This window comes from Rhinoraja longicauda, chromosome 35 (assembly GCF_053455715.1).
Source record: "Rhinoraja longicauda isolate Sanriku21f chromosome 35, sRhiLon1.1, whole genome shotgun sequence".
Taxonomy (NCBI): domain Eukaryota; kingdom Metazoa; phylum Chordata; class Chondrichthyes; order Rajiformes; family Arhynchobatidae; genus Rhinoraja; species Rhinoraja longicauda.
Genome location: NC_135987.1, coordinates 1918825 through 1936596, shown reverse-complemented (window position 1 = coordinate 1936596; position 17772 = coordinate 1918825). Strand labels below are relative to the sequence as shown.

At 46.9% G+C, this 17772-nt stretch overlaps 1 protein-coding gene across 3 annotated transcripts in view; it reads left to right on the top strand.

Moving 5' to 3' along the window:
* Window positions 1-2514: 2514 nt before the first annotated feature.
* Window positions 2515-17772, top strand: part of fam149b1 (family with sequence similarity 149 member B1) — a 73995-nt gene continuing 58737 nt past the window's right edge. The window contains exons 1-3 of one of the 3 annotated variants that reach the window (XM_078428371.1): window positions 2515-2591; window positions 9275-9388; window positions 16329-16464. In XM_078428371.1, coding sequence (XP_078284497.1) covers window positions 2581-2591; window positions 9275-9388; window positions 16329-16464 — 261 coding nt within the window. In that variant the 5' untranslated portion in view covers window positions 2515-2580. Of the gene's footprint in view, window positions 2628-9274; window positions 9389-16328; window positions 16465-17772 lie in introns of all 3 variants that reach the window. The other 2 variants (XM_078428370.1, XM_078428373.1) reach the window with 2 other exon arrangements.

Here is a 17772-nt window from a genome sequence, read left to right as displayed (position 1 = left end):
CCGTATCTTCTCCTTGGGGTCCTATTTTTAAATTTACCAGGGGCTCCCTTCTATAGTCTCTTGACCCCAAGGACAGGAACCCCTGACCCCCCTATTCATTTTCCATCATACTGTACGTGCGGGACTCCGCTACAAGCTCAGGGCACTCCCTTTTGAAGTGTCCTTCCTTATTACAAAAATAACATCTTGAAGGCCCTGTCCTCCAACCTTGTCCCGTACCCGTATATTCCCGGCCCCTGCCGTATCCTTCTCCATATCCCCCTCTTCCCCGGCCCCTGCCGTATCTTTCTTCATATCCCCCTCTTCCACGGCCTCTGCCGCCTCCTCGCCCTCTGCCTTGGGCGTAACTCCCCCGCTGTCCTGTACCTCCCTGTTCCTTGTCTACTATTTGCTTTACTGCCTGTAACATAATCTTTGCCTTTCCCTTCTGTTTCTCCTCATCCCTCCGCACGTACACTTTCTGGGCCTCCGTAAGCAACTGAGGTAGTGGTCTCTCATTCCAATCATCCATTTTTTCTAACTTTTTCCTCACATCAGGCCAGGATTTAGTCACGAAATTGGCCCTGAGCAGTTGTTGTCCTGCCTCTGAGTCCGGATCTATTCCGGAATACTGTTGCATGTTTTTCCTGAGTCTTTGAAGGAACACTGTCGGGGCCTCGTCTTTCTGCTGTCCATTTTCAAATGCCCATTCAAAATTCTGTCCTTTGGGTACTGCCTCTCTTATCCCTTTTATAATTATCTCCCGCAGGTCCCTCATATTTCCTCGCCCTGCTGCCGTTCCCTTGTCCCAATCTGGCTCTCGCACTGGGAATTTATCTTCTGCCGCTGCAATTTGCTGCTCTGGCGGGTTCTCCTGTTCCCACTTTTTCATCGCCGCTGCCCTAACCATTTGCGTCTCCTCTGATGTAAAGAGATTCCCCATAATGGCCATCAACTCATCCCATGTATAAGTGTTTGGCCCAAGGAATTGATCTAACTGTTCTGCCAGACCTAAGGGATCTTCAAGAAGGCTTTTCATCTCCTTCTTGAAGTTCCTTACCTCTGTACTAGTTAAGGGGACATTAACAAACCCCATTCCCCCTTGGGGTCCTCCCATGGGTACCTCCCTTAGGGGTCTAATTGTTACCGGTTTTTCTCTCACTCTGTCCGACCTCCTGACTCTCTCTCCCGGTAGCGGGGGTTTTAATTCATCTACCCCGGCCGCCTCCCCTCCTTCTATCTCTTTCTCTCCCTCACTCCCAGAAGCGGGTCCGGGTTTCACCTCTTCCCGGACGAGCCCCCAAGCTGTGAGATGCAAATGTGAGTGCTCACAATCACGATGCTCGAGACAATCTAGAGAAACAAGTATAGTTTATTTGCAAGTCTGCAGAGTTGGGTGTCTCCCCTTTTTATTCACTTCATTTTACAATTGTTACACCTTTAATTCCTCCCCTTCGGGCTCCTTCCAATCGGAGGCCTGAGGTGCACAATCCACCGTCACCGCCCCTGTTGCCTTCCACATCATACAGTAATATTCATTTATTTCATTAGGCAAGCGCAGTACAGAGTAGTTCATGCCCTCCCTCTCCCCTAGTTCTCTGATTATTTTGGCCTTCCTCCCAGTTCTCTGATTATCTTCTAACACTTGTCCTTGGACTGTCACCATTTGTGCTTGCGGTTTTTCTCTAGCCGAGCACTGTCTGGTCAGTTATTTCTCAGGGTCCCTTTTTTTAGTCGAGCATGGTCGAGTCAGCTATTTCTCAGGATCCTTAGTCTAAATCAATTATCCCTTTTTACCCCTTTCTCACAGTTTTGATCCGAAACTCATTCATTTCTCCAGAGATGCTGTTGTCCACTTGCTAGTTTCACACTTAATATCCATTCGTTATCACCTCTTGCACAGCAAACAATGGTCCATTGTGAGCTCCACCTTTCCTGAGTCATCGGTGCTGGCTCTGATTTGTTCTGCACCTTCCCAGATCGCCAGTTCCCCCCCTCCCCTGACATCAGTCTGAGGAAGGGTCTCGACCTGAAACCTCACCCATTCCTTCTCCGCAGATGCTGCCCGACCCGCTGAGACAGTTACTCCGGCATCGTGTGTCTGTCTTCGGTTTAAACCGGCATCTGCAGATCCTCCACACAGATTGAAGGGTGCTGACCCGGGCCGGCACCCCCACCCCAGGGTGCCCCGTGCCCCCCACCCCGGGGTGCCCCGTGCCCCCCACCCCGGGGTGCCCCGTGCCCCCCACCCCAGGGTGCCCCGTGCCCCCCACCCCGGGGTGCCCCGTGCCCCCCACCCCGGGGTGCCCCGTGCCCCCCACCCCGGGGTGCCCCGTGCCCCCCACCCTGGGGTGCTGTGTGCCCCCCACCCTGGGGTGCCCCGTCCTGACAGCAGCGGGCCGCCACCCCCAACCCGGTGCCCCCCACCCTGGGGTGCCCTGTGCTGACAGCTGTAGGCCCCCACCCCGGGGTGGGTGCCCCCGGTCACGTGTCGCGGGCCCGCGCGTTGCCATGGTGACGCGGCCTTGTGCTGCGCGGACGCCCACACTCGGCGCTGGGCCGCGGCTCTGAGCGGGGCCGCCCCCCCCCCGGCACTAAGGCATGATTCACCGGTACAGCCGGAGACCCGTCCGCAACGCGCTGGACATGTGAGGGAGGGGGAGGGGGAGGGGGGGGGGAGGGGGGGGGAGGGGGGGAGGAGGGGGAGGAGTGTGGGGAGGGGGAGGAGGGGGGGGAGGGGGAGGGGGAGGGGGGAGGGGAGGGTGGGCAGGAGAGGGGAGGGTGGGGAGGAGTAAGAGGAAGAGGAGGGGAGGAGGAGAGAAGGAGGGGAGGGTGGGGAGAACGGGTAGGGAGTGAAGAGCAGAAGAGTAGGTGGAGGGGGTGTGGAAGGGGTGAGAAGGATGAGGGAGAACAGGGAGCTGTGAGGAGGGGGAGTGAGGAGTGGGGGAGGGAGTAAGGAGGTGACGGGGAGTGAGGGGGAGGGTGACAGGAGGGTGGGAGGGGAGAGTTGGGGAGGGATGTGAAGTGGAGAATCAAGGGTGCAATCCAAATGTGAAAGTAAAAGAATAGACAAATTGTTTGTCTGAGAAAGTAGACAGACCTCCTCTCAGCACTGGTCCACCAGCAGAGTAGGCAGATGGTTGGACAAAGGCCAGAGATGAAAAGACAGAAGGCGTGAGGCAAAAACAATTACAGAATTGCGAATTATGAAGCTAGAGGAAGGGATGTGTGTGGAGGGGGTGTGGGGGAGAAATAAGTGCGAGTGTGTGGAGGGAGTGCGTTTGTTACCTAAAATTGGAGAATTTAAGTCTGGGTTGTAATCTTCCCAAGATGATGCTGTTAAGCCAGTGAGTGTGTGGCCTTCTCTGGCAACAGAGGAGGCCCAGGACAGAGCAGATGACAAGGACAGAGCCATAGACATAGTCTATGTGGACTTCAGCAAGGCCTCGATAACGTTCCCTCAAGGTTAGATCGTGTGGGACCCAGGGTAATCTAGCTATCTGGATACAGCATTGACTTCATGGTCAAAAGCTGAAGGTGGTGGTAGAATATTGTTTCAGACTGGAGGCATGTAACTAGTGGTGTGCCTCGGGGACCGTTGCTGGGCCCATTGCTGATTGTCATCAACAGCAACAATTTGGATAAGAATGTACAAGACATGATTAGGAAGTTTGCAGATGATACTAAAATGGGTGGTAACGTGGACAGTGAAGATGGTTATCAAGAATTACAGTGAGATCTTGATCAACTGGGCAAGTTGGCCAAGGATGGCAAATGGAGTTTAATTCAGATAAGTACAATGTGTTGCATTTTGGAAAGTCACACTAGGGCAGGAGGTTCATAGTAAACAGCAAGGCCCTGAGGAGTGGTGTAGAGCAGAGGGGCCTTGGACGCGTTACATAATTTCCTGAAACATAGAACATAGAAACATAGAAAATAGGTGCAGGAGTAGGCCATTCGACCCTTCAGGCCAGCACCACCTTTCAATATGATCATGGCTGATCATCCAAAATCAGTACCCCATTCCTGCTTTCTCCCCATATCCCTTGATTCCGTTAGACCAAAGAGCTATATCTAACTCTCTTGAAAACATCCAGTGAATTAGCCTCCACTGTCTTCTGTGGCAACGAATTCCACAGATTCACAACTCTGGGTAAAAAAGTTTTTTCTCATCTCAGTCCTAAATGTCCTACCCCTTCGTCTTAAACTGTGACCCCTGGTTCTGGACTCCCCCAACATCGGGAACATTTTTCCTGCATCTAGCCTGTTAAATCCCTGAAGAATTTTATATATTTCTATAAAATCATCTCTCATTCTACTAAATTCCAGTGAATATAACCCCAGTCGACCCATTCATTCATCATATGTCAGTCCCGCCATCCCGGGAATTAACTTGATGAACCTACGTTGCACTCCCTCAATAGCAAGAATATCCTTCCTCAAATTAGGAGACCAAAACTGCACACAATACTCCAGGTGCGATCTCACCAGGGCCCTGTACAACCTCCTTGCTCCTCTACTCAAATCCTCTCACTATGAAGGCCAACATGCCATTTGTTTTCTTCACTGCCTGCTGTACCTGCATGCTTACTTTCAGTGACTGACGTACAAGGACACCTAGGTCTCGTTGCACCTTCCCTTTTCCTCATCTGACACCATTCAGATAATAATCTGCCTTCTTGTTCTTGCCACTAAAATGGATAACCTCACATTTATCCACATTTGCCATGCATCCGCCCGCTCACCCAACTTTTACAGGTCACCCGAAGATAGACACAAAAAGCTGGAATAACTAAGCGGGACAGGCAGCATCTCTGGAGAGAAGAAATAGGTGACGTTTCGGGTCGAGATGTAAGTCACCCTGCAGCCTCATAGCATCCTCGCAGCTCACACTGTCACCCAGCTTTGTGTCAACATAGAAACATAGAAAATAGGTGCAGGAGGAGTCCATTTGGCCCTTCGAGCCAGCACCGCCATTCATTGTGATCATGGCTGATCATCCACAATCAGTAACCTGTGCCTGCCTTTTCCCCATATCCCTTGATTCCACTAGCCCCTAGAGTATCTAACTCTCTCTTAAATCCATCCAGTGAATTGGCCTCCACTGCCCTCTGTGGCAGAGAATTCCACAAATTCACAACTCTCTGGGTGAAAAAGTTCCTTCTCACCTCAGTTTTAAATGGCCACCCTTTTATTCTAAGACTGTGGCCCCTGGTTCTGGACTCCCCCAACATTGGGAACACAATACATAGTTCCTTGTAGATAGTGTCACGCGTAGATAGAGTGGTGAAGAAAGCTTTTGGCGCATTGACCTTCATCAATCAGGAAATTGAGTATAGAAATTGGGACATTATGTCACAGCTATATTAGATGATGGTGATGCCACGCTTGGAGCATTGTGTTCAAATTTGATGTGAAACGAAAAATTTCATACTGTAAAGGCTACAGAGAACATTTGCCAGGATTTGAGGGCCGACTGTAGGGAGAGGTTGGGCAGGCTAGGACTTTAATCCTTGGAGCGCAGGAGGCTGAGGTTGATCTTATGAAGGTGTATAAGATCATGAGGGGAATAGATAGAGTTCATGCACCGAGCCATTTTCCCAAGGTAGGGGAATTAAGAACTAGAGGGCAGACCTGTAAAGTGAGAGGGAAAAGATTTAATAGGAACCCGAGGGCCAACGCTTTCACACAGGGAGTGGTAGCTAAATAGAACAAGTTGCCAGAGGAAGTAATTGAGGCGGTTAGAATAATAACACTTAAAAATTTTTTAGACAGGTACATGGATAGGAAAGGTTTTGAGCAATATGGGGCAAACGTGGTAAACAGGACATGCTTAGATGGGACATTGTGGTCATCATGGACAAGTTGAGCCAAAGGGCCTCTTTGACTCTAGATGTCGTGCTTAATTTCACATACGCCATACAAAACATGACCTATGATATCTCCCTGTTACTGCCTCAAAAAATAATTAGCGTCAGACAAGAGCAGAAAATACTGGAAACACACAGAAAGTCAGACAAATGAGAAATAGAAGCAGATTTACAATTTCTGGTTAGTCAGAACAGTCAAACACAATCTTCCCTCAGCAATCCATTCTGACTCTCTTTGATGAACATCTTTAGATTCTGATATGTGCTTCCCAGTTTTTAATCCAGTTCTGGTCATTCTCAATGGCCAGTGGTTACCCAGTTTATCTCTTTCTCCCTTTTAAAACAATGTGGAGGTCCCAGAACTGAATATTGTAGAACACCACTGATTATCTGAAAAACACGCCTGACTACATATCCAATTTTCAGTCGACACTGGCATTGTTGCGGTCAAAGAATATTCAAACTAGTTAGACGCTAGTCTATTTTTTGCTTCCCTTAAAAGTCTGGGTTCGGTAGTTCATTCACTCTGGAAGATGCTCTGTGAACAATATGTCGTCTATCTATGTCCCCCAGTGATGCCGCCTGGCCCTCTGAGCACTCTGTGCTCCATGCAAGATTCCAGCATCTGCAGTTCCATGTCTCTACATGTTCTCTTTCTTTTCATTTATCATTTCCAATGCATCACATTCTTTCTCTTTAATATCTTCCCTCCACCAAAATATTCATTCAATATTGTGAATTTACTCTCAGGATGCTGTTTTGGTTCAAATAGGAGTTTTTCTAATTCTCATTCCACACATTTTTAACTATTTCACACATTTGCCTTTTTAACTATTCCTCACTAAAATTGCAAAACATTCTTGGTTCAGCAAGGAAAACGACATAGATGATGGTGGTAGAGAGGGAAATATTGTTATTCTAAGGCATGAAGATATCGAGGAGGAGGAGGAGATATTGGGTGTATTGAAAAACATGAAGGTGGATAAGTCCTCTGGGCCTGATGGGATCTCTCCGAAGATGCTGAGCTGAGAGAAGGTGATCAAGTTGACACTTTCTTTGTTTCCTCTTTAGTCACAGGAGAGGTTTCGGAAGACTGGAGAATACCCAATGTTTTCCTTTGTTTATGAAGAAAAGTAGGGATAATCTGGGAAATTATTAGCCGGTGAGCCTTGCGTTGCGAAATGATTGATGAAGATTCATGGGGACAGGATTAACTCGTGTCTGGAAAAGTATGCACTTGCTGGGCCTTGCACGGGGCAGGGCCTGCATCGCAAAGTTGATTTAGTTCTTTCAGCAACTACTGAAGATAATTGATGAGAGTTGGGGAATGGATGTTGCCTACATGGACTGTAGTAAACCATTTGACAAGGTCTCTAATGGTTGGCTGGTCCAGAAAATTAAAACACTTGGTATCCACGGTCAATTAAGTTGGACATAAAGTTGCTTTGGTCATGGAAGACAGAAGGTGGTGGTCATAAGATCGTTGACGGGGAACCTCATTGAAACTTACAGAATAATGAAAGGCATAGATAGAGTGGATGTGGAAAGGATGTTTCCACTGGTGGGAGAGTCTAGGACCAGAGCCTCAGAATTAAAGGGCGCTCTTTTAGACAGGTGAGGAAGAACTTCTTTAGTCAGAGGGTAGTTAATCTGTGGAACTCATTGCCACAGAGGGTTGTGGAGGCCAGTCAGTGGTTATTTTTAAGGCAGAGATGGACAAATTCTTGATTAGATCAGATGTCGGGTTATGGGGAGAAGGCAGGAAAATGGGATTAGGAGGCAGAGATCAGCCATGATTGAATGGCGGAGTAGACTCGATGGGCCGAATGGCCTAATTCTACTCATATAACTTGTGAACTTGTAAAGATCATAAGTGATGGGAGCAGAATTTAGGCCACTCAGCCCATCAAGTATACTCCACCATTCAATCATGGCTGAAGATAGACACAAAAAGCTGGAGTAACTCAGCGGGACAGGCAGCATCTCTGGAGAGAAGGAATGGCTGACGTTTCCGGTCGAGACCCTTCTTCCTTGGCTGGACCCTTTTTCTAATCATGGCTGATCTATCTCTCCCTCCTAACCCCATTCTCCTGCCTTCTCCCCATAACCTCTGGCACCCGTACTAATTAAATTCTGATTTAAGGGCTATGATCAGTGGTCTTCTGCAAGAATCAGTTCTGGAGTTTCTATTTGTAATATATAAATGATGTAGATGAAAATATAGGTGGTCTGCTTAGTGAGTTTGGAGATGACGTAAAAATTGGCCAAGTTGTGGCTAGTAAGAAGGTTCTTAAAGAATATAGCAGAATATGGATCACTTGGAAATTTGGCACAAAGAAATGGCAGATGGAGTTTAAACCAGACAAGCCTTAGGTTATACATATTGGGAAGTCAAATACAAGAGGTAAGTGTAGAGTAAATGGCAGGACCCTGAGGCGCATTGATGTACAGAGTGATCTTTGGGTGTGAGCCCATAGCTCCATGAACGGATGGTAAATTAGGTACATGGTAAATTGGTCAGAACAATGTGTATAAAAATGTGTTGCTTCTGCATAATACTTTGGTTGGGCCATATTTGGATTATTGTGTGCAGTTCTGGTTGCCACAGAATGTGGAGGTTTTGGAGGGTGCAAAATTGGGTCATACAAGATGGAAACAGGCCCTTCGTCCAACTTGTCCATGCCTACCAAGATGCTCCATCTAAGATAGTCCCATTTGCCCACGTTTGGCCCACAACCCTGTAAACCTTGCCTGTTCAGCTACCTGTTCAAGTTTCTTTCAAAAGCTATTATAGTACCTGCCTCAACTACTTCCTCTGGCAGCTCGTTCCATGTACTCCCCACCCTCTATGTGGAAAAAGTTGCCTCTAGGAGTCCTATTAAGATTTTCTCCTTTCAGCAGACTCTATCCTCCGGTTCCAGATTCCCCTGCCCTGGGAAAAAACTCTGTGCACTCATGCTATCTGTTCCCCTCATGATTTTATACATCTCTCTTTGTCTTCAGGATGTTACCTGGATTATTAGCAATAAGAAGTTTGACAAACTTGGATTGTTTTCTCTGGAGCATCGGATTCTGGAGGACCATCGGAGAGAAATATGTAGAATTATGAGGGGTATTGATGGTTAAAGTATTTTCCCCCTGGTGGAAATGTAATATGTTAGAGGGGAAGGAGGGAAGGTTTGCAAAGCAGGGATGACAGCAAAATCTGAGGTATTTTGACTCACGAACAGGCAGGGACGGAGAGATATAGACCACGTGCAGGCAGATGGAATTAGTTTAGATTGGCATCATGGATGGTGCAGATATAGTGGGCCAAGGGGCCTATTCCTGGTCTGTGCTATTACAGAAGCAACTCGATCAGCTGAGTATTTTGTGTTCTGTTGTATCTGAACATTTGGTGTAAAAGTTGGCTTTTACTTCCACAGAGGTGGTCTGCTGCAATCTAGCGGGGCCGGCCATCCACTGCCAGACAAAGAAGCAGAGTACTCAGCTCCCTCTCCCATCACCAGTGTTGACGATTCAGATTCCATCTCCAGTGGGTACGAGCTGCATTTATTCCAGCCTTATTGCATTATTGTTGTGTTTTGTCTGAAACAACGGAGGAGTCTGTTTTTTACTTTGCCGTATGTTTTATTGAAGGAGAATCACACTGGTCATTATCCAAAGCTGGATTTTAGTCTTTGTTGAGGGTTTCCCTCCATAATGCCAAAGTAAGCAATTACAGTCAACGTATACAGCACAGATGATATCAATGTGACAGGTTTAGAAGCTTGGCTAGAGCTAACATATCTTGACACCCTTTTAGTTCCTTGTGTAGAAGACAGTAGACAATGGACAATAGACAATAGGTGCAGGAGGAGGCCATTCGGCCCTTCGAGCCAGCACCGCCATTCAATGTGATCATGGCTGATCATTCTCAATCAGTACCCCGTTCCTGCCTTCTCCCCATACCCCCTGACTCCGCTATCCTTAAGAGCTCTATCCAGCTCTCTCTTGAATGCATTCAGAGAATTGGCCTCCACTGCCTTCTGAGGCAGAGAATTCCACAGATTCACAACTCTCTGACTGAAAAAGTTTTTCCACATCTCAGTTCTAAATGGCCTACCCCTTATTCTTAAACTGTGGCCCCTTGTTCTGGACCATCTCCAGAACACAATCTGAAGATTATGAATGCCTCTGGGGAGGAAAGGGATAATTTCTAACAACCAGGTGCACTTGGAAGGTTAACTTTTTGGTAATTTTTGTGCACATCTCACGCCTGTGATTGCTGCCATTTGTTTGAGCAAAAAAATGTGGACATAATTATATGGAGTTGCAGACAGTGAAGCAGAGGGAGTTTAATCTGAGCAAGCGTAAGGTTTTTGGGCGATTGAGTGTAAGGCAAAGTATACAGTTAATGGCAAGACCCTAGACAGCATTGATGCACAGAGAGGCAGTGGCAACACAACTAGTGAAGAAGAGTGGTGAAGAAGGCGGGTGGTATTCTTGCCTTCATTGTATGTCATTTTGCAGCTTTATAAGACTTTGGAGTACTGTGTGTAGTTCTGGTCACACAGGAAGGAAATGAGGCTTTGAATTGAATTGAATAAACTTTATTAGCCAAGTATGTATTTGCCTTGGCGCTTGGCTCGCAAGTTACAACACGACATACAGTAAACAAGTGTTTAAGTGGTTTATCAGAATGCTGCCTGGATTAGAGGGTGTTAGCTACGAGGAGAGGTTCAACAAACTTGGATTGTTTTCTCTGAAGCATCAGAGGGTGAAGGAGGACCTGATAGTATAATAAAATTATGATAGACATAAATAGAATAGACACTCAGAACCTTTTTCCCCATGGTGGAAATATCAAAGACGATGGGGCATAGCTTTAAGGTGAGGGGGTCAAAGTTTAAAGAAGTTGTGAGGGGCAAGTTTATTTTTACATAGAGTGTGGTTGGTGCCTGGTACATGCTGCCAGGGGTGGTGGTGCCAGGGGTGGTGGTGCCTGGTACATGCTGCCAGGGGTGGTGGTGCCAGGGGTGGTGGTGCCAGGGGTGGTGGTGCCTGGTACATGCTGCCAGGGGTGGTGGTGCCTGGTACATGCTGCCAGGGGTGGTGGTGCCAGGGGTGGTGGTGCCAGGGGTGGTGGTGCCAGGGGTGGTGGTGCCTGGTACATGCTGCCAGGGGTGGTGGTGCCTGGTACATGCTGCCAGGGGTGGTGGTGCCTGGTACATGCTGCCAGGGGTGGTGGTGCCTGGTACATGCTGCCAAGGGTGGTGGTGCCTGGTACATGCTGCCAAGGGTGGTGGTGCCTGGTACATGCTGCCAAGGGTGGTGGTGCCTGGTACATGCTGCCAAGGGTGGTGGTGGAGGCAGATATGATAATGGCATTTAAGAGGCATTTGGATAAGCAAGTACATATGCAGGGAATAGAGGGATATGGATGGTGTGCAGGCAGGGGAGATGTTTAACTTGACATCTAGGGCCTGTCCCTGTGCTATTCTTTGTTCGCTGGTGGAGCGGAAAACCTGGAAGCTGGGATTACATTCCAAGAAGAAGGGTCTCAACCCGTAAGTTCTAAGTTTCCAGCTTAATGCCAGCTTTCCTACAGCAGGATGACCAAACTGAATACTCCAAATGCGGCTGCAGGATTACTGCATTCTCCATGGTTTGTGTAGGTAGGAACTGCAGATGCCGGTTTAAACTGAAGATTGACACAAAGTGCTGGAGTAACTAGCGGGACAGGCAGCACCTCTGGAGAAAGGTCTGAAGAAGGGTCTCGAACCGAAACGTCACCCATTCCGTCTCTCCAGAGATTCTGCCTGTCCCGCTGAGTTACTCCTCATTTTGTGTCTATTCTGAATGATTTGTCGAGTCCAGTAGTAGCCTTTTAAAACTTTTATTCAAGCATAATGGTTATACGGCATCAGAGCAAAGCATTAAATTATCTGGAGACTTTAACTAAAAACCGAACATATAACTAACAAAACAAATAAATTCTGTAACTGTAACTAAAGGACTGAAGACTGAACATGACTAGAGAGTAAAGACACTCAACAACAGACTTGCAGAACAGAATACACGGCTGAAAAACAAGCTTCCCAATCTATAGAGGGTGATTGATGCCCTTCATCACAGCGATCCAGGATGTGAGTCGCAGGGATTAAATTGTTGTGCAGTCGGCTAGCACCTTACTGTACCCCACAGAGACACAGATTTTGCAGCCCCCTGACTTGTCAGAAACAATGAAGCTGTGAGTTATCAAGCCCCACAGAATAACATCTCCACTCCAAGATTGCAATCATAGTGCCAGCCATAATGTGCAAGCTCCCACAGCGGCCTCACCAATATGTTGTGCAACTATAACATAACATTCCAACTTAGGCTTAATACCTATGAAGGACATCATAGCAAAAGCTTTGTTGACCATCCTGTCTACCTGTGCCACCACTTTCAGGGAGCTTTGGACCTGTACTACTAGGTCCCTCTGCTTTACAACACACCCCATGGCCATCATGTTTACTGTGAAGGACCTGCCCTGGTTTGTCTTCACAAAATGCAATGTCTCATTAAACTCCATTCGCCATTGTTCAGCCCATTTGCCCAACTGATCAAGATCCTGCTGTAGTTTTTGATAACCATCTTCACGATTTACAATACCATGCACTTTAGTGTCATCTGCAAACTTATTAGTCATGCCCTGTATATTCTGATCAAAATTATTGATATAAAGCATAGAAGGCAAGGGCTGAACACTGATCCTGAAGGTACAGCTCTAGTCATCGGCCTACAGGCCGAAAAATAACCTCCATCATCACCCTCTGCTTCCTTCAATTAAGTCATTTCTCCATTACAGTCGGCTAGCTCTCCCTGGATCACATGCAATCTAACCTTCCAGAGCAGACTACCACGTGAAATCTTATCAAAGGCGTTTCTCTCAACCTTTTTTAGTTTCTTCAAATATCTGAAATTTGTGAGACACGATCACCCATGCACCAAACTATGCTGTCAGTCCCTAATCAGCCCCTGTCCTGTGCATATGTATATCTTATCCCTCAGAATTCTCTCTTGTAACTTGCCTATATGTGGAGCTGCAGGAGATGGGCAAGGTGCTCAATAAATATTTTCGCCTCTGTTTTTACCGTGGCCAAAGACAAGAAGTCTAGGGAACTTGGTACAGTTAATGGAGATGTCATGAGAACAGTTCATATTAGAGTTTAGACTTTAAAGATACAGCGTGGAATCAGGCCCTTCAGCCCACCGAATCAACGTCGACCAGCAATCACCCCGTACACTAGCACTATCCTCCATACTAGGGACAATGTATATTTTACACAAGCCAAATAACCTACAACCCTGTATGTCTTTGGAGTGTGGAAGGAAACCAGAGCACCCAGAGAAAATTCACCCGGTCACAGAGAGAACGTACAAACTCCGTACAGACAGCAGCCGTAGTCTGGATGGAACCTGAGTCTCTGGCACTGTGAGGCAGCATCTCTACCGCTGCACCTCTTGTGCCACCCTAAGTTGATGAGGTACTGAACATCCTCAGACATATGGAGGTCTCTTGGACCTGATCAGATATATCCAAGGACACTGAGAATCTAGAAAATAAATGGTGGGAGCCTTTCCTCAGAGATACGCATCAGTGTAGATGTGAGTGATGTGTTGGAAAAGTGGAGGGTGGCTAATGTGCCTCTATTTAGGAAGGGTTGCAAATAATAACAACCTGGAAATTATAGACCAGTGAGCCTAACATGTGTGGTAGGAAAGTTACTGGAGAGAATTCTGAAGGATAAGATATACATGGAGTTGATTAGGTATAGTAGGCTTGTAGGTGGGAAATCGTGTCTTACAAATTAGATGCAGTTTTTGACGAAGTAACCAAGAATGTTGACATGGGCAAAGGCATGGACATTGTTTACAAGGACGTCAGCAAGGCCTTTGATAAGATTCCTCATAGAAGTCTGCTCTAGAAGGTTAGATCGCGTGGGATTCGGGGAGAGCTAGCTAACTGGATTGAGAATTGGCTTCATGTGGGAAGCAGAGTGTAGTGGTGGAAGGTTGTCTTTTGGACTGGAGGTTTATTGGGGTACCTCATGGATTGGTGCTATTTGTCATCTATCAAAGATTTGGATGAGTGTACAAGGCATGATTAGAAAGTTTGCAGGTATCACTAAAATAGCTGGTATAATTGACAGTGATATCAGGAATTACAGCGGGATCTTGATTCAGCTGGGCAAATGGGCCGAGGAATGGCTGACGCAGTTTAATTCAGGTGAGTGTGAGGTGTTGCATTTTGGGAGTCAAACTGGGACAGGACCCTCACAGTAAGCTATAGGGCCCGGGTATGTTGTAGAGCAGATGGATCGGAGAATACATGTACAGAGTGCCCTATAGCATAGCAGTTGTTAGGATGGTGAAGTTGGCTTTTGGAAAGTGACCTACATCATTCTGAGAATTGAGTTTGGAAGTTGGGATGTTATGTTCCAGTTATACAAGACATTGGTGTGGCCGCACCAATGGAATATTGTGTACGCTTTTGGTTACCCTGCTATAGGAAAGATGCCATTCTACTTGAAGGAGTACAGAAAAGATTTAGGAAGATGTTGTCTGGACTCGAGGATCCGAGCTTTAGGAAGAGTTTGGGCAGATTAGAAGTCTGTTCTTTGCAGTGCAGGAGGCTAAGGAATGATTTTATAGTTGTGTAAAATCATGAGGGGAATAAATATGGTGAATGCACAGATTCTTTTCCCCAGGTTTGTGAATCAAGAACCTGAGGGGGTGGGGGAGTAGAGGTTTAAGGTGATGGGAAAGATTTAATAGGAATCTGGGGGCAAGTTATCCACACAGAGAATGGTAGGTATATGGAACCAGCTGGCAGAAGAAGTAGTTAAGACAGCTACAATTACATCCTTTGAACAGGTACATGGTAGGAAAGGTTGGAAGGATGACAAATGTGGAGAAATGGGACTAGCTTAGATGGGGCATCTTGGTCTGCATGGATTTGTTGGTCTGAAGATCCTGTTTCTGTGCTGCATGGCTCAATGAATATACTTGTAGAATCGTTTTTGAATCTCCTTTCTCCTTTAGTGTGGTGACTGGGACTGCACACATGTATGGTCTAAGCAATATTCCGTATAACTGGAGCATCACGTCCCAATTCTTTTACTCAAGTGCTTGGCTGACGAAGACAAACATGCCATATGCCTCTTCACCACTCGGTCTACCTGCAATGCCACTTTAGGGAACTATGTAATTGTCCCAGGGCCCTGCCATTCACTGTGCCTGTCCTCGCATGGTTTAACTTTAAAAAATGCATCGATTCACCCTTGTCTGAGTAATTCCATCTGCTATTTCCTTGCCCACTTTCTCCATTGATCTCTTTCCTGTTGTTACCTTAGACAATGCTCTTCATTATCCTCCAGTTTTAATGTTACCTGCATACTTATCATTCCATCTACATTCTCATCCTGTTCATTCATATGTTTGACAAACAACAGAGGAACAACCACCCTCTGCTACTGTCCACCAAGCCAACTTTGTATCCTGTGGCATTGTTTCAAGAAGGACAGGTCCAGAACTGCAGCTCTGGCCGATCGATGCAGTCTGTAAGGAGCTGCCGCTGGACACACTGCCTACAAGTGTAGTTGCAGTGACATTTAGCTTCTCCCTAATCTCTCACATTTCACAGGAGATGCATACGACCCACTGACTCCCTTATCTCTGAAGTTGGTACTGGGTTAAAAAGAAGGAAGGAAGACTCCATCTTGTCACTGCTCAGTCTTCTTGCTAAAATCTTACTCATCAGAGCCTCAGCATTAAAACCTCAAACCCAGCACCTCCAACATCAAAATAGCTTTTCTCAAAATGCCCACCCACGCTGGATCTTGCCGACCTTTTGTATGCCAGATTTTACATATGGAGCCTGTCAGTCGGAACAAACAGCTAATCTTACCTTGGTCAACCATTGTAAAGTTCCCTCACCCATCAACTCACTGCGATCAGCCGGGAGAGCGGGGCTGAAGCCAACAACCAGATAGGCCGTGATTTAATGAAGTGTTTGAGCAACCTCAAGGAGTGTGTGTGGTCCACTGATGGTTCTGTTTCTCATCAAAGGTATTTATTCACAAAATGCTGGAGTAACTCAGCAGGTCAAGCAGCATCTTAGGAGAGAAGGAATGGGCGACGTTTCGGGTCGAGACCCTTCTTCAGACTGAACAAGGGTCTCGACCCGAAACGTCGCCCATTCCTTCTCTCCTGAGATGCTGCCTGACCTGCTGAGTTACTCTAGCATTTTGTGAATAAATACCTTCGATTTGTACCAGCATCTGCAGTTATTTTCTTACACGTTCTGTTTCTTGTATATGATTTTCAAGGAGTTCTATTCTGCTGGCCTGGAACCAAAGCCCTGGCCCCTGGAAATGAATGTTTGCCCTTCGGTATGGGGCATTTTTCCAGTATACTGCTTTGCATTGATGATAATTGATGATCTTGCAGTGAGTCCAAGATTTCTGAAGATACCTGTAGCCATCTCTTGCTGGCTGATATTGAGCATCCTTGGTCTGCTACAAACAGCTACACCGAAACCAGGCTCTCCACAGCCTGCAGCTCTGCCTTCTCCTGGGGGAACAATGTAAGTAGCACTGGTCCAAGCATGTAGACCTGACACGTACCTGCCTGCATCCTGTGGGGCAATGAGTATAAACAATGGCAATCCATCTTACATCTGTATAAAACGTTGTTTAGGCCACACTTTGGGTACTGATTTGCAGTTCTGGTTGCCACATTACAGCACGGATGTGCAGAGGGTGCAGGAAATGCTGATCAGAATGTTGCCTGGATTAGAGAGTATTCGCTGTAAGGACAACATTGAATTGTTTTCCAGAACAATGGAGGCTGAGGGGTGATCTGATAGAAATATATAAAATTATGAGAGCCCAAGGTGGTATAGAGTGGAAATGTCTAATACTGGAGCGTATAGCTTTGAGGTAAGGGGGGGGGGACTAATACTAGAGCGAGTAGCTTTGAGGTAAGGGGGGGGGACGACTAATACTAGAATACTAGAGCGTGTAGCTTTGAGGTAAGGGGGGGACTAATACTGGAGCGTGTAGCTTTGAGGTAAGGGGGGGGGGACTAATACTAGAGCGAGTAGCTTTGAGGTAAGGGGGGGGACTAATACTAGAATACTAGTATTCTAACTCAATCAAACTTCCTCAAACTCAATTGCAACAAATCTGAAATCATCATCATTGGTCCAAAAACGCTCACCAAATCCACCCAAAACTTCATCCTCAACATTGATGGTCTCCCAGTATCCACCTCACCTCACATCCGGAATCTTGGAATCATCCTTGATCAAACCCTCTCCTTCGACAAACACATCAAACACATCACAAAGACAGCCTTCTTCCACCTCAAAAACATTGCCCGTCTCCGTCCATCCCTCTCCTCCACAGCTGCAGAAACCCTCATCCACGCCTTCATCACCTCCCGTCTGGACTACTGCAACAGTCTCCTCTATGGCGCACCCTCAAAAATCATCAATAAACTTCAATACATTCAAAACTCCGCTGCCCGTCTACTCACACACACCTCGATCCGTGACCATATCACCCCCGTCCTTTATAAACTCCACTGGCTCCCCATCCCCCAGAGAATCCAGTACAAAATCCTCCTCATAACATACAAAGCCCTCCATAACCAGGCCCCATCCTACCTGACCGACCTCCTCCACAGGCACACTCCCACCTGCACCCTCCGCTCTGCCGTTGCCAATCTCCTATCCCCCCACATCCGGACCAAACTCAGATCCTGGGGGGACAGGGCTTTCTCCATCGCTGCTCCCACCCTATGGAACTCACTACCCCAAACCGTTAGAGACTCCTCCACACTCACCACATTCAAAACATCACTGAAGTCTCACCTGTTCAGTACTGCCTTC